The 14,595-nt window shown below is 40.4% G+C and overlaps 1 protein-coding gene across 7 annotated transcripts in view; it reads left to right on the forward strand.

The window, feature by feature from the left end:
* The first annotated feature begins 7,830 nt into the window (after positions 1-7,830).
* AAK1 (AP2 associated kinase 1) overlaps positions 7,831-14,595 on the forward strand; it is a 41,347-nt gene continuing 34,582 nt past the window's right edge. For 4 of the 7 annotated variants that reach the window (XM_053462492.1, XM_053462493.1, XM_053462494.1 and 1 more), the window contains exon 1: positions 7,833-8,635. In XM_053462492.1, coding sequence (XP_053318467.1) covers positions 8,485-8,635 — 151 coding nt within the window. In that variant the 5' untranslated portion in view covers positions 7,833-8,484. Of the gene's footprint in view, positions 8,636-14,595 lie in introns of all 7 variants that reach the window. The other 3 variants (XM_053462491.1, XM_053462496.1, XM_053462490.1) reach the window with 2 other exon arrangements.

Below are 14,595 nucleotides of genomic sequence, written 5' to 3' on the forward strand. Positions count from 1 at the left end.
TTCTGTGTGAGCATGTATGTATTTCAGTGTGTGTGTGTGAGCATGGATGTGTATCTGAGCATGGATGTGTAAATGTGTGTAGGGATGGATGTGTAAGTGTGTGTGAGCATGGATGTGTATTTGTAAGTGTGTGTGAGGATCAATGTGTATGGCTATATGTGTCAGCATGGATGTATATGTGTGTCTATGTATGAGCATGGATATGCAAGTGTGTATGAGCATGGATGTGTATGTGTTTGTGTGTGAGCATGGATGTGTATGTGTTTGTGTGTGAGCATGGATGTGTATGTGAATTTTCACTTCCACAACTCAATACATAAAAATCTGCTAAATGCCTGGGATACTCTGGACCAAGTCATATAGCAATCACAATTATATCTATCAAATAATACAGCTAAAGCCTCAATGACAGACCTGCTACATTGTTGAGCCACAATACACATATCCACACCATATTGTGCCAGACCGAATTTGATATGTTATACTAGGAGGCCATTTGTAACGCCACATCATTTCACCTACAATGTGAGCTCCCTGAGTGACTGTGTATTCTGTGGTCTTTGCGCATGGATGGATAAATACATGCATTTAGGCATATCCCCACTGGAGGGCAGACTCAGCTTTCTTATTTATTTAGAAATATAAATGAGCCTTGAAACATTGCAATTTTTTGAGATTCTGCTTTCTGAGGGACTCAAAGACAGTTTATTTTTCAGACCTGTGAACACAGATCGTATACCCGATTCCATGAAGGACCAGCCCTATTGATCAGAAAAAAAAATCATCTGTCTTCCAATTTTGAAGTTTAAGCTCATTTGAGCAGAGCCTTACTCACCTCACCTTTTGTATCTCTAAATCCAAATTGTTATGTGCATACCTGAGAACTCTCTGGCTCAGGCTACCCAGAGCCCCCCCTTGCTGCATGCGAGTAAGGGGCCCTGCTGACCTAAGTGGGTGGTCCCGTTGATGTCTCAGGGGGTTTAGCCAAACATTTTTGAAGGGGAAGTGGGCGGTGTGTGGGACATGCTCCTGTGACCCAGAGTTTCCCTACAGTGACCCAGAGACCCGGAGAAGCTACAAAAGAGACACAATACAGGCCGAAAAATTCCATCTTATATTGTACATCTTTTTTCACCCCTTCGATGGGTTACATCTTTGATGCCCCTTTTCAGAAAAATAGAGGTGGAAGAAGGGTGCAGATCCTCTATTGCAGCTCCGGTAAATTCCTTACTTTAGTCTGTAAACAGCCTTACCTAGGTCTGTTTAGTGAGCTGAACTGTTACTTCGAGGGCTGGAAAAAATGGGGGGAAAAAAACCATACAAAATGTATTTATTTTTCCACTGGATCACATATCTGAAAATGGCAGAAATGAATTGGGTTAAATTTGTCTCACTGACCACATTTACACAACAGAAATATTATCAGCATACTTCCCAACCTTCCTGTTTTTTTTGTGGAACAGTCTCCCACAAGCTATTGTCTAAGTTCAAACAGGTAAGCAGCTGGCAGAAGCAAAAAGAAGAGGTAATGATCAGTACATAGAACTTCTCCTATACACACATTCTTCCCAACATATGAAAATGCCAAACTGGGACACTTTAGGTTTGGGGATATGGATAAGGATATTGCTATGGAGAGAGCCTTTGAATTTTATATGCTTTATATATTTTATTTACACCATTTCATTTAAAAAATGTGTGTATCCGCACATTTAGAGCTGTACAACACCGTGGTACACTTATACCCAGCAAACATTCTGAGCTCCTAGAAATGAGGGGCATCAAGAAAGGAAAGAGGGACAAATGGATTTGGGTCCCAAAGAGGGGCATTACCTCCTAAAAAGGTACTTTGGGTTATGGAAACACTAAACATGGACTCGGCAAAGTTTGGGGAGTTGCTTCAATGATTTAATAAATGAATTTTATTAATAAAGGCTTTGCTTTATTTTTACATTGTAACAAGTCTGTTCAGATCCCCATAGACCGGATAGTAAGACAGAGGATCTGGGTGTCTTCTTTAGGTTAAGAGGCACTTTCATTGCTGAGAGAGGTTAGCATTGGTATTTAGCATGCTCTATTTCTTGGCTCTGAATGAACACGCTGTCCTGCAGGCTACTGTAAATAAGCAACTCATTATTGACATATTCAGAACATATTCCACCCACAAATTCCCTTTGGTCTTTATTTTTTATTCATAAGCATTCTGTAAAAACAGTTTCTCTTTGAAACGTAACTGCGGATTATTAAACCAACTCAGAATATTATATTTATAAAATGCCTTTCCCTGCAAAAACAAAAAGAAACATAAAAGTATTCTAAAAGAATGTAAGAGTGCTTCGGTTTGAAAATAAATTACATTTCAGAATGTAGACCTAATGAGGAAAATGAACAAAATATGAATTAAAGATGCTGTTCTAGCTACTCAGCTGACTTAACACTTCTGTAACTAAATACAGATTTAGAAACGTCATTCCTAGTACTGTCCAAACCCTTCCCAGAGATGGTTCTTTAATCATGTAAAATTATGTTTCATTCAGAATTTTAACAGGCACAGCTAATTGTCAGGTGACGCAAAAACAGTTGTTGGTTGCCATAGCAACTGAAAAGTTATATTATTCCTAAGGTTCTTCTTACATAAAAAAGAGGTCATCATTGTTGTCAGTCATGATATTTCGAGTGACTTTCAATGCTTAAACACACACTAAACTGACTGTTTATGGCAACGCTAATAAGGTGCGGTTTGTCCAATGAAATCCTTCCCTTCATAGGTTTTCATAGGCTTTTGAAACCTTTGCTTTAATCTGATAATAGTAATAAAAAAATAGTGCGAGTTCCCCTTAAAGACAGGTCCCATTTGAAAATATTCCCAGTGAAATATTCCCAGTGAATGCATTGGAGCTCTGATGGCGTGCTTCTGTTTGAAAAACATGCGCTCATTTGCTGAAATAGGCCACATGCAACAGAATTATGTTTTGGTTTGTTAGCTGGCTTCATCAGCTTCTAGGCAGAAGGACTACTGCCCTGCACAACTTTGCTCTATATGGGGTTTATTGACTAAACAGAGAGTTGTGGTTTTAGCTCCTTCACTTCATTATCCTCTATGAAAGGCCACCACCGACTGGATTTTTTTTTCAGCAGGAAGGGGCTAAACTGGTCCTACATAAAGCATAATTCAATATTTAAGGAGACTTTAAAGAAATCTTACTAAGTTAAATGTTCTTTATAAATGGCCCACCAAGCTCTTCCTGCAGCAGAAGCCCACCGGGGTTTGGACCTTCATAATGGACAGTGAAGCGCGCAAGTGAATACCACAACTCTCCTGCGAACTCTCCTGTATCCAACCAAGATGTATGCTGTCCAACCAAAAATGTTCCACTAAGGCCAGAGTAGTAAGCTGCCGAGAAAGGTTAATAGATAAATAGAAGGTTTGGGGTCTACGGTATCTCAGTTCCCCCGTTTGCCGTTGGTTGAGCTTCAGTTTGGTTCCATAATCCCAATCCTCTGCCTGGATAGGCAGTGATTAGATGTTCTCTAACACTTTAGGTAAAACACAGCTTTTTTTCTTTTTTCCTAAATCGGGAAGCTGTCATTTCTTGCATTTGCGTCACATGACAATTAGGTGTACCCATTAAAAATTATAAAGGAGGAAAAATTGGACAGGATTAAGTAATTATTTTGTTGTGAATAGTGTGAATATTCAGAGGAATTAAGAGTGACTTTCCTTCAGTTTGTAGAGCTGCAATTAGTTACAAAACTGTCAAATTAAACAGAGAAGTGGAAAAAGCACCTTTAAATAGCTTTACAGAAGAAAAGGGAAACTGTAAAAGCGCAGGTGAAGATTTTGTACGTTTACTGACTCACAACCAGTTAGCAATTCTGGGCAGCTGCCTCTCTGCCACGCAACAGGGAGCCACCCTGCAACGCCACTAGCATACCTACGAACTATCTCGCTAGGTGCGGGTAGGAGGTCCTGCTGACGTTTTGGAGGAAGTGGGCCCCGGAGAGTTCCCAGGCATGGCCACCACTGATCTCCCCAAGCAGGCTCATTAGCACCATGGAGGGCTATACCAAGACAGCACAGTCCTCAATAGTTTCCTTTAAAAGTGGGGCCCCAGGATATGACATCATATCCCGATGCCTAGAAGTAGGGACATCGGTACAGAGGGGGCGGCACAATATTTGTAATCCTTTTTATAACATTTGCATAATTTCTATAAAATAATTCATGTAATACATAACATACAACAAAGGCCAGTCATACAGTATCAAATTATCATTCATTACATATGAGGTTATTGGGGTACCTTAACATTTCATGACTTCAATATATCAACTGAACCTTTTAGAGAAAAACACTAGTTTCATGTTTATCATCAATATCATCAGTCATATAAAGGAGGACTTAGTATAACATATCCCAGAAAAGAGTAAGACATTCCATTTTTCATTTCATTTTATTTATAGAATTCCACTAGATTCTGTAGATCTTTTTGAGTTTATACTCACTACCCTTCAAAAGTTTGGGGTCACTTAGAAATGTCTGTGTTTTTGAAATAAATGCAAATTTGGTCCATTAAAATAACATGAAATGGATCAGAAAATGATGTTGTGAATGATCAGATGTTGTAAATGATTATTGTATCCCTTACAAAAAAATACTGCAGTTTTTCTGAAGTAATCCTGCAGTTTTTTGGACATGAAAAACTGCAATACTGCACTTTTACTGCACATTTACTGCAGTTTTACTGCATTTGTACTTCACTGTACTGCAGTTTTACTGCACATTTACTGCACTTTTTTTTTTATATTGCAAACCTACAGTTGTACTTCAATGTACCGCAGCTTTATTGCATTTGTACTTCCGTACAAAAATAACTGCAGTAAAACTGCAGTACAGTGAAGTACAAATGCAGTAAAAGTGCAGTATTGCAGTTTTTTCATGTCCAAAAAACTGCAGTATTACTTCAGAAAAACTGCAGTATTTTTTTTGTAAGGGGCTGGTTTTTAATGGAATATCTTCATAGGCGTTTAAAAGACTCATTGATCATTAGAAAAGCCTTTTACAACTCCTGCCTACCTCTCTCCATCTCTTACTATCCTTATTGCTACTCCAGCATACGTAGAGAAAGACACCTCTGGTTTCCTTCTGGATACTTGATTAGCTTTATGTCCCAGGGCATTACACATACCTCGACTTCACAACATCCATTGATGTGACCTCCATGCCAGTACATTTCTAGCTGCGGTCACTTCAGCCAAAGCTTCACGCATACATACATAGATATCATCACGCAATTCATGTCTATCGTGCACAATGTGCTTAATGATGTAATAATGTAACTCCTTTACTGGCAGAGTTTGACAGCCACCGGAAAACTGTCTTACCTGAGCGATTGATAATAAAACCATAATTGGAAAAAGAAAATGCTTTTGCAATGACGTTACAGCTAGACATGTCCTTGTTTTCCATGAAAACAGCTAAGTGACCCCAAAACAATAGCAACAAGCCCCTGTGCCTTTAGTGCGGGGCATTATGTGGCTGTGGGGATCGAGATCATGAAGAGTGCAGCTATGTCAGGTATAGGGAATATCATTAGTGAATAATAAAAAAGAATACACTGTATATTCATTTGGCTACTGTGATTACCGCGCTTTGCGTGTGACAGGCTCGCGCAGCGCTTTTGGCGAGAAGAGCACCTATAAATAGGGAGGTTTTGAGGTGAATTGTGACTGCGCAAGGGGAGCTGCAACCTGTCTGCACTGACCGTTAAAGGAGATTTAAAGAGGCGACCACCAACACACCCTTTGTTTGTGAATAAATAGATAATAATGATTATTATTTATATTTTACCAAAAAGAAATATTAACAATTATTGTCGGGTCTTTTATTGGGGGACAGTTGCTGCCCATAAGTTTGGCCTACAAGGCGGATGGCTTATGTAATAATTTGGTGTACTCTGTGGTTTAGGCCAAAAGTGTTTATATGTTTATAGTTATTGTTTTGTTAAACTTGTTATTGTTAATGTTATTTGTAAACTAAACAAAAGAGCGCCACGGCCTGTGTCATCCAGTTTCTATGTCTTGTGTTTTTATTTAAATGTTGCAATGTGTCCATTTGGTTATTGTTTGTGAGGTTATTAAGTATCCATTACAGCCACATGTTTGCCCTAAAAGCAGTCATACACACAGTCCACCGCTGCAAATATCATACTGGCTGACTTTTGCTCCAGGTGTCCTGGGAAATAGAGGAGGGGGAGCCTAAAGTAGGAGGAGCTCTGTGACTCCACCTACTTTAAGCCCCACCCCTTCTGTCCTAGGGTATCTGTAGCTCATTTACTAGCATTTTGGGCATTTAGGCTGTGAGTATCTGAGACATACACAACTTAAACACAATGCTGCCTGTGCACCGTGTAATGCATTATACAATACATAGGCAATATTTTTATAATGGGACAGAGCCAAATATGGGACCCAAAAAAGGGGACTGTCCCAGAAAATTTAGGACTGTTGGCAGGTATGATAGAGGAAGGCTATGAAATAGGCTTTTGTTAAAGCCTTTGACCATTTTTGGCAGTATTTTGTCACTTTTTAACGGTGCCCCGTTGCAGCTTCTCTGCTGAATTTAAGTCTTCTGTAACTAAATGCAGCGTCGGAAACATCATTCCCAGTACTGATGATGAGCGCCCAACCCTTTCTCACATATAATTCTTTATTCAAGCAAAACTCATTCAACATTTTTGCCGGGAGCACTTAATTGTCACTTGATACAGAAGCACACAGGGATAGGTTGTTGTCATAGAAACCACGAAATCTTTTTTTTTTAAGTCTACATGTTTTATGTGGTTAAATCTTCAGAGAAACAAATAAATGTTAAGCAGCGCTTCTGAAAAAATATTCTGAAGGCTTCTAATCTTGGAGGAGAGAGGGGACGTGATAGAAAAATGTAAATACGTAAAGTGATTTAACAAAGTACAAGAGAAATTTAAGAACAAGAGGTCGTAATCTAAAACTAGAGGGTCAAATGTTTAGATGTAATGGATGTTTTACTTTACCAAGAGGGTGGTAGATAAATGCAAAAGCCTCCCAGCAGAAGTGGTAGAGATTAACACCGTAAGGGAATTCAAACTATGGCTATCCTGAATCTAAGACCAAGTACTGAGCCTTTAAAGCTGGAAGAAATGATGGTTCTTTTCTGCCGTCACGTTCTATGTTTTTATGTTATGTCTATTACACACCTTATTAACTGAATGTATAATGCAATTGGGACTAATTATAATCACACAGGTGCAGTAACCCTAGCAACCTATTTTTTATTATTATTATTATTTTTTTTGCACTGTAAATCGAAATTAAATGATCCAATGTTTAAATAATAAAATACAATGTTGAAGCTAATGTTGATATCAAATGCAATCAAATATTGTGATAATGTGCAGGGTGACAGCTCTTATATAACGCCAGAATGCCGGCTGATCTTGTGACTTCATTCATGAAGGAAGCCATAGGCAGCTGTCAGTTGTGACAGCGCAGGGTTATGGCTGCTACACGGGATGTTGCATGGCTGAGTTCCTTCCGCACGTAATTCAGCATCTGCAGTGGGAAAGGTCACGGCTCCAACCATACAAAACCCGATGTAGGTCATCTACCTTGGACACACTGCTATATTGTAACTACAGAAGGACAGGCAGATGGCTTAACCGCTGCCCGCAGCCCCCTGGGAGTTGTAGTTTGTGTCTTCGTCAAGGCTCATAAACCCTTCCCATCCAGAAGACTACAGCTCCCAGAATGCAACGCGAGGCGGGGCTGATCGGCGCGGCCGTAAGTCTCCTAGCTGTGTCTCCCTCCATATCTGTCGTTGTGCTGGCCGCCCGTGCGATCATTGATGTGTCAGAGCCGGCGGGTTGCGCAGGAAAGGGGGGCATCCTGAAGGACTCGCAACATATTTGCCCCCCCTAATTGCTGATCAGCAGAATGGACAAGCGGGGGAAAGGGGCAGGTTTTGTGGAAATCTAAGTCATTTCCTGTTCAGGATCATTTCCTGGTTAAGACCCAGTTATCAGCTGCTGTGCTGTTCCCATACACAGCATTCATCTAATTCTTCATGGATCTAATCGCTACAAAGAAGCATCTCGATCTTCTACAAGCTTGGTGCATTTAGGGCTTGTCTGTAATGCATGTGTTTGGGGAGCACACAGATCACCCATTTCTGTAGCTTTTTAGGGGTTAATCCGAATTTACCCCTCTGATGTACTATTGAAGCGTAAACCCTACGTTATTTGTCAACCGAAGGGCTGACACCCTATATGACATAGACAAATATCCGCCTTTCTCCTTGTAGAATACACTCCTTTTTTTGTTTTCTTCCATTTTTTTTGTAGATTACGGTTTTTAGGCTGTGATCCTCAATTGAATGAATTTGTTCACCTAATCTAAGGGAGAGGCTCGTTTTCTTGGCTGAAGCCTTTTTTTGGGGGCGTCCGTAACATGAAGAAGTTTTTTGACTCCCGGCGTGAGCTGGGGGGATCAGGATCTGGAGTCGGTGGTGGGTCATCCAGCGGCCTGGGGACCGGTTACGTCGGACGAGTGTTTAATATCGGCAGACACCAGGTGACGGTGGACGAGGTTTTGGCCGAAGGTAAAATAAAACCTTTCTTATGTGTTCCTTGTATCTGTCGCGGGGTCGCTTTCACTACACAGGGGTGTGGGCAAAAGAGGCACAGTGCTTATTTTACCCTCTTTAGAAAGAATATTGATATTGTTTTATATAGCGCCATCGTATTCCGCAGCGATGTACAATGGGAAATAATACATGGGTGAAATAGACATTTGGATGTGTAGAGGCCCAGGAGGGAGGTTAATGGAAGACTCTGACCAATGGAGCTAACACTCTAGGATGTGCATGTGTATGGTCCTTGCTCATTATTTGATGGACTTGTAAAATATGTTGGATACCTCTGTAATTCTTACCGGTATTATGTTGGAAGTGCAGGAATCGGCCGTTAGCGGAATTCTTTGTATTCTGCACCTGTACAAATACCCTAAAAACTCAGTGTTTAGCATTCTTGGAGTAAAGCTCTTTTACGTCGTTCCCGCTGAGTGAAATCTCTCGGCGAGAGGATATTCCAGTTTGTTTTACTGGCTTATCCTGTGCAAAAGGAAACATTGTGTGTTTGTGTATGCAGTGTCGGGACGCATTGTGTGTCATGCTATGTGTGGGAACTGGCCAGCGTGCCCAAAGTAAATACAATGGTCTTCGTACAACCGCTTAGCATAAAGCTCAACGCTAAATCAACTTAGCCTACTAAGTCCTACTCCTGTTTTGGGAAATGTTAGCTTGTATCAGTAAAGGGCTTGACTTTTAAAAAGTCAGCGCATGTCAGATGACCCACCGAGTCATGACTCCCGACTTGCATGTCATTGGAATCTTTGAATTTTTGTGAAATTTGTTTGCCCCTACCATCTCTCCTGGGCGGCTGGTCTGTGCACTTATCAACCTTTTGGTAAAGCCCGTTCGCCATTGCCGACTTTCTTCACTGAGAACAAATTTTGTGTGATGCTGATCAGTGATTGAATGAATGAATGTGGAATTTTCGAGTCAAATTATATTTAATAAGCAGGTAATCCTATAAACATTGTTGCAGAGTTTATTATTGAGCGACGCTTTAGAAGGCTGTATTATGGATTCAGACTTGGTGATATACACTTTTGTGCGTGTCAGTAACCCATACATATACACTCACACTAACACAAGTATTGGCATTTGTGTCCTGGCAGATTACTTACATATGTTGAATGTGTAAGTATGTGAATGAGTCATCAGTTATGTCAAACTACATTCATACACAAATCTGTCGGACCTACAGGCTGGGTTGGCCTATTACTCTATAACAGCGAATGGCATTGCTACCTACATATAGAGTAGTAGCGAGCACGGAATCTGATGATCTGCTGGAAGGGCTCCTAGCTGGAAATGCATTTTCTTGTGGATTACTAATAATTGTTCTATTATTTTTATGCATTTTTCCGCAGGCCCAGATCTGTTGTATGATTCTAGATATATGCTCTATTCCCTACATGGTAGGGAGGGTTTGCGTCTTTTAGATACATAAGCTTAACAGACCATTGATCCTTTTGTATCCGTTTTTTTTTACTCCTCTCTCCCTACAGTTAACCCGTTTTTGAGTGTCTATTGCATATTATAGCTATTGGAGTATGTTAACTAAGCACAGTACAGTACCAGGTTAATGGATGGTTGATGCCATGATGTGCCAGGCCCTGTTGAGTTGAATGGCACTTCCGACAAGGGTACAAGTGCTTCAGCGTAAATAGGAGCGGTGTGTTTGTCATTCACTCCCCACGTCTGTAATGCTCCCCCATCTGGATCCCTCATTGGTTTTCTTCCGTTTTCTGCTTACATTTGTTTCTTTTCATTTGCTCCTGAATCGCTCACCCTCACCTTGTTCTCCTATCATTCCCAATCTCTATTTTATCTCTCGCTTTCTTCTAGTTTTCTGTTTATTGCTGGCTCAGCGGTTTTCCCAGGCTGATGCTGGTTTCACAAAGCTTCATTATTAAATGCCCAGGGGACACCGGGGCCTTTCCCTCCCCATTCCTATGCTTTGCTGCAAATCCAGCACTGTCACAATCCTCCCTTGTCGTTCTACCTAGGCCTTATTAACCCCGTTCCCTGCTTGAAAGCTTTAATAAACACGTTTTGATACATATAATAATAATAATAATAATAATAATGAGACATAATTCAGAGGGCTGTCTTATTCTAGAAAGAAGAATCCCAACAAATATGTAATTCATCAGATTTGGTGTTGGGTGGAGGAGCCAATAAAACCACAGAACTTAAAGCTAGCTCTGTGACCTCTGATACCCCTTCGTCAAATGGGAAGATTTTGGGGTTATCCTTGCTCAGATCCATCTATGAATATTTGATACTACTCTATCGTGATCTCAATTCACTACCTTTCAGTAGTGCCTCCTTCCCAGAAAAGAAGGTAACAGTTGCAGATTATTATTGATCGAAAGTAAACATTTGTTTTCCGGCCAGTGAAATGCAGCTCGGGTGGCAACCCTTGATATCGTTAAAACCTATGTTATTGAATATTGTTTATAGGAAACGCTGACCTCAAAACATCGTTCCATGACCGCTGGAAGGAGGCCACAAAAAATAAACGTAATGTAGATAGATAGGACTTGACCACCGATAGGAGGCCATGGAAGTGAATGGACGTAAGGTAGGTAGATAGGACTTGACCACCGATAGGAGGCCACATAAATAGACGTAATGTAAGTAGATAGGACCTGATCGTTGGTAGTTGGTCATGAAGATGAATGGACATACCGTGGATAGGGGTAGGACTTGACCACCGATAGTAGGCCACAAAAACATGAAGGCCTGGGGTTATCAGTAACAATATGTACTTTGCTTTTTTTATCCTGGACACAAAAGGTCCACACATTAGACTGCCTATAGAGATTTGGAATACATGTTTAATTTGTCCCTTTGGTATGACCTTGTGTTTGAGGAAAATGGAAATAGCCATATTAGCCCAAGAGAAGATGGAGTCTTTATTGGGAGTTGATACGTTTCACTGGGCAGACATAGAATAAGATATAGATGAATGCAAGCTTTCCTCAAAGGTCCCGGAAACCTGTGTGATTTTTGCATTATGTTTACAGAGCAGTTTGGTGCAATATGCCCTCTTTTTGGGAGTCTGGCGTTAATGTCAGCTGGTTTCCAAACACACATCTATATGTATATGCACATTGTGTTTGTGTGTATGTGAATAAGATATATGCACATTGTGTGTGTGTGTGAATAGGATATATGCACATTGTGTGTGTGTGTGTGTAAATCATATATATATATATATGCACATTATGTGTGTGTGAATGATATATATGTTTGTCAGTACCAAATTCCTTAGCCCCTTGCCCTTTAATCCTCCTTTCTTTCAATGACACTAGGCCTCTGTCATGCCTGGGGTGCAGCTTTCATTGGTTTCCATGGTAATAGTAGTAGTGATGGATTTGGGCCTGAGAAACTTGAGCACACACAGATAGCACAATGATCTGTCCTGTCACATGTGTATTTAATACATTTCAGTTCTTGCTAGAAATGAATTGGGGCTAAGATTGTAGACCCTATAATTACGTATTGTTAATCCAAAATGATTACAGCCGTATACGTGAACGAGAAGGTTGCTTAAGGGATATCAGACAGACCGGTATTTGGTATTGTGGTCCAATAATAATAATATTGTTTTATGTAGCGCCATCATATTCTACAGCTCTGTACAAAGGGTAAACTGGGCATAGGTTAGCACATAACAATAACAATTTGATTTACAGAGATAAGAAGCTTGGAGGAGCGGTGGCATTTACGTAGCTTCTCGTAGTCTCGAGCCATTGGGGCCAAGCCTTTAATGCGGATGTCCAGTATTTTATTGACAACTTTCAGAGAGGAGAAATGTAAAGAAATTTTAGGAAAGGGTGGTGGATAAAAGGAACAGCCTTCCATCAGAAGTGGTAGAGGCTAATACAGCGAGGGATCTTAAACATGCATGGGACAGACATAAAGCTATCCTGAATCTAAGACAAGCCCAAGTACCGATTAGGATCTAAGTCTTTAGATCAGGAAAAAGAAGCAGACTAAATGTGCCGAAGGGTTCTTCTCTGCCGTCGAATTCTCTTTCTGTGTTAGCCTCTTCTAAATTTGTGTAATTTTGGGCCCCATAAAATTCAGGTGAATGGCAGTGGAAAAAAAGTGAGATTTTGTGAGGATTCAATTTCAGCGTTCATTAGATTTTTTTTTTTTTTTTTTTTTTTAGTTTCCCATTTATCAGTATTCTTTAGTGGTTACCATGGAAACACATGTAGCCGAATTAGACTTAAAGGGACAGGTTGGGCTTCTGTGCTTCAACTTATATCAACAAAGAAAAAGAAGTTGCATGTCCCAATGCCTGAAGCTAATTAAAACCACAAAAACAAAACAAAATGAACTAAAACACCAAAAAAGTACCTGACGCATAATTAAACAAAGGAACTCTTAGTGTGGGATTAGTGGTAGGAATCATATCACAGTATCGGTATCTGTCTCAGTGAGTATGGATATCTCTACTACCCGTATTATTTCTGGAGAACCAGTGACAGGCTCAGAGACTCCAATAGCAAGCGGGTTCTGCCACGAGGAATAAGAAACATGCTGTTCCTATATAGATGATCTCTAGGTGGGATGTACGTTCCTTATCAGATTTATAAGACTTAAGATTACTAATGTATAGATCAAATGATATCTGCCTCTCTCTGAGTGACATATGCACCTGGGGCCGCAATGTTCCCTCTCCTGTTGCACCGTGGGATCTATTCACTAAAGGGAGAGTTTTCTGGAGAGTTATGGTTTCACCTCGCCGCTATTACTCATGAAGGGCCAAAATGTTCAGGTTTCTCTAGCGTCAAGGGCTGAGGTGGCCCCGCATATTATATAATTCGACGAGTGAGGAGACTTTGAAGAAATCTCACTAATTTAACTATACATTATGCGGGGCCAGCCAAGCTCTCCTTGCAGCAGAAGCTTCATAATGACAATGAGCTGAAACCACAACTCTCGTATAAACGCTCTCTTTAGTGAATAGGCTTCAGCACCATAGCCCAGATATTTAAAGTGTAGGAAGTGTTGGTGGCACATGCCGCCTGACTGGCGATAGGCGTACGTGTGTATTGACATACGTGTAAGTATAATGTATAGAGTTTTATATTACATTAAGGGGCACTTTAAGTGTTTATGTAGGCTATTCTCCCTTATGCCGTCTACTTCCGGTGTGGCTTTACTGTCTCTTTAACCCTCCATATTTGCTTGATAGGGGGTCACAGCGTTCTCCATGTAAACCCTGTCTTTTCTAAGTAAAAAGCATTGGGCGCGGCCGTTCATATCTTTGCTCTGGGTTTAATCATCAGGAATGCAGCGTAAACCAGACCTATACTGTGGAGTCAGCCCAGGCAGTGTTTGCTCAGCCATTTCCTGAGATCTTCATGAAAAATATATTCTTCCACGTTCTGACAACGGGAATCTGCCGTCTGCTAACATTCTAGCAGCCACGTCGAGTTATTCACCCGCTTCCGTGTTAAATCCTTCGCTCCTGCTGTGGTAACCGCGAACGCAATTAGCGTTGTTACATCGATAGTCTTTAATCACGCTTTTTAAAGTATGCAGATGCGATGAATTAAAACACATATAAGGCAAAGAAATTGGCACTCGTGGTACATAAAAGTAACTTATCGTCCTTGAGCATAACCAAACCCATTTATTAAGAAGTCCTTTATCTCGTTCTTTAACCGCTGTAATGCTATTAAGAGTAAAAATAATATACTGTGATAATTATAGTTCAATCAACTTCCTTCCTGAAATTTATCACCCTATCAACCATTCAAAAAAAAAAAGTGGAATACAGTTTCATTTATGTATGTATTACGCGGTTACCAACGGCTTTTTGCTTACGCCTGCAATCATGTGCCTGCTATGTGGGTCAAATGCTTCCTTAGTGATGTCAAATTGTTTATTTCGTTATTAAAATAACTATGGTA

Source organism: Spea bombifrons, chromosome 4 (genome assembly GCF_027358695.1).
Source record: "Spea bombifrons isolate aSpeBom1 chromosome 4, aSpeBom1.2.pri, whole genome shotgun sequence".
NCBI classification, from domain to species: domain Eukaryota; kingdom Metazoa; phylum Chordata; class Amphibia; order Anura; family Pelobatidae; genus Spea; species Spea bombifrons.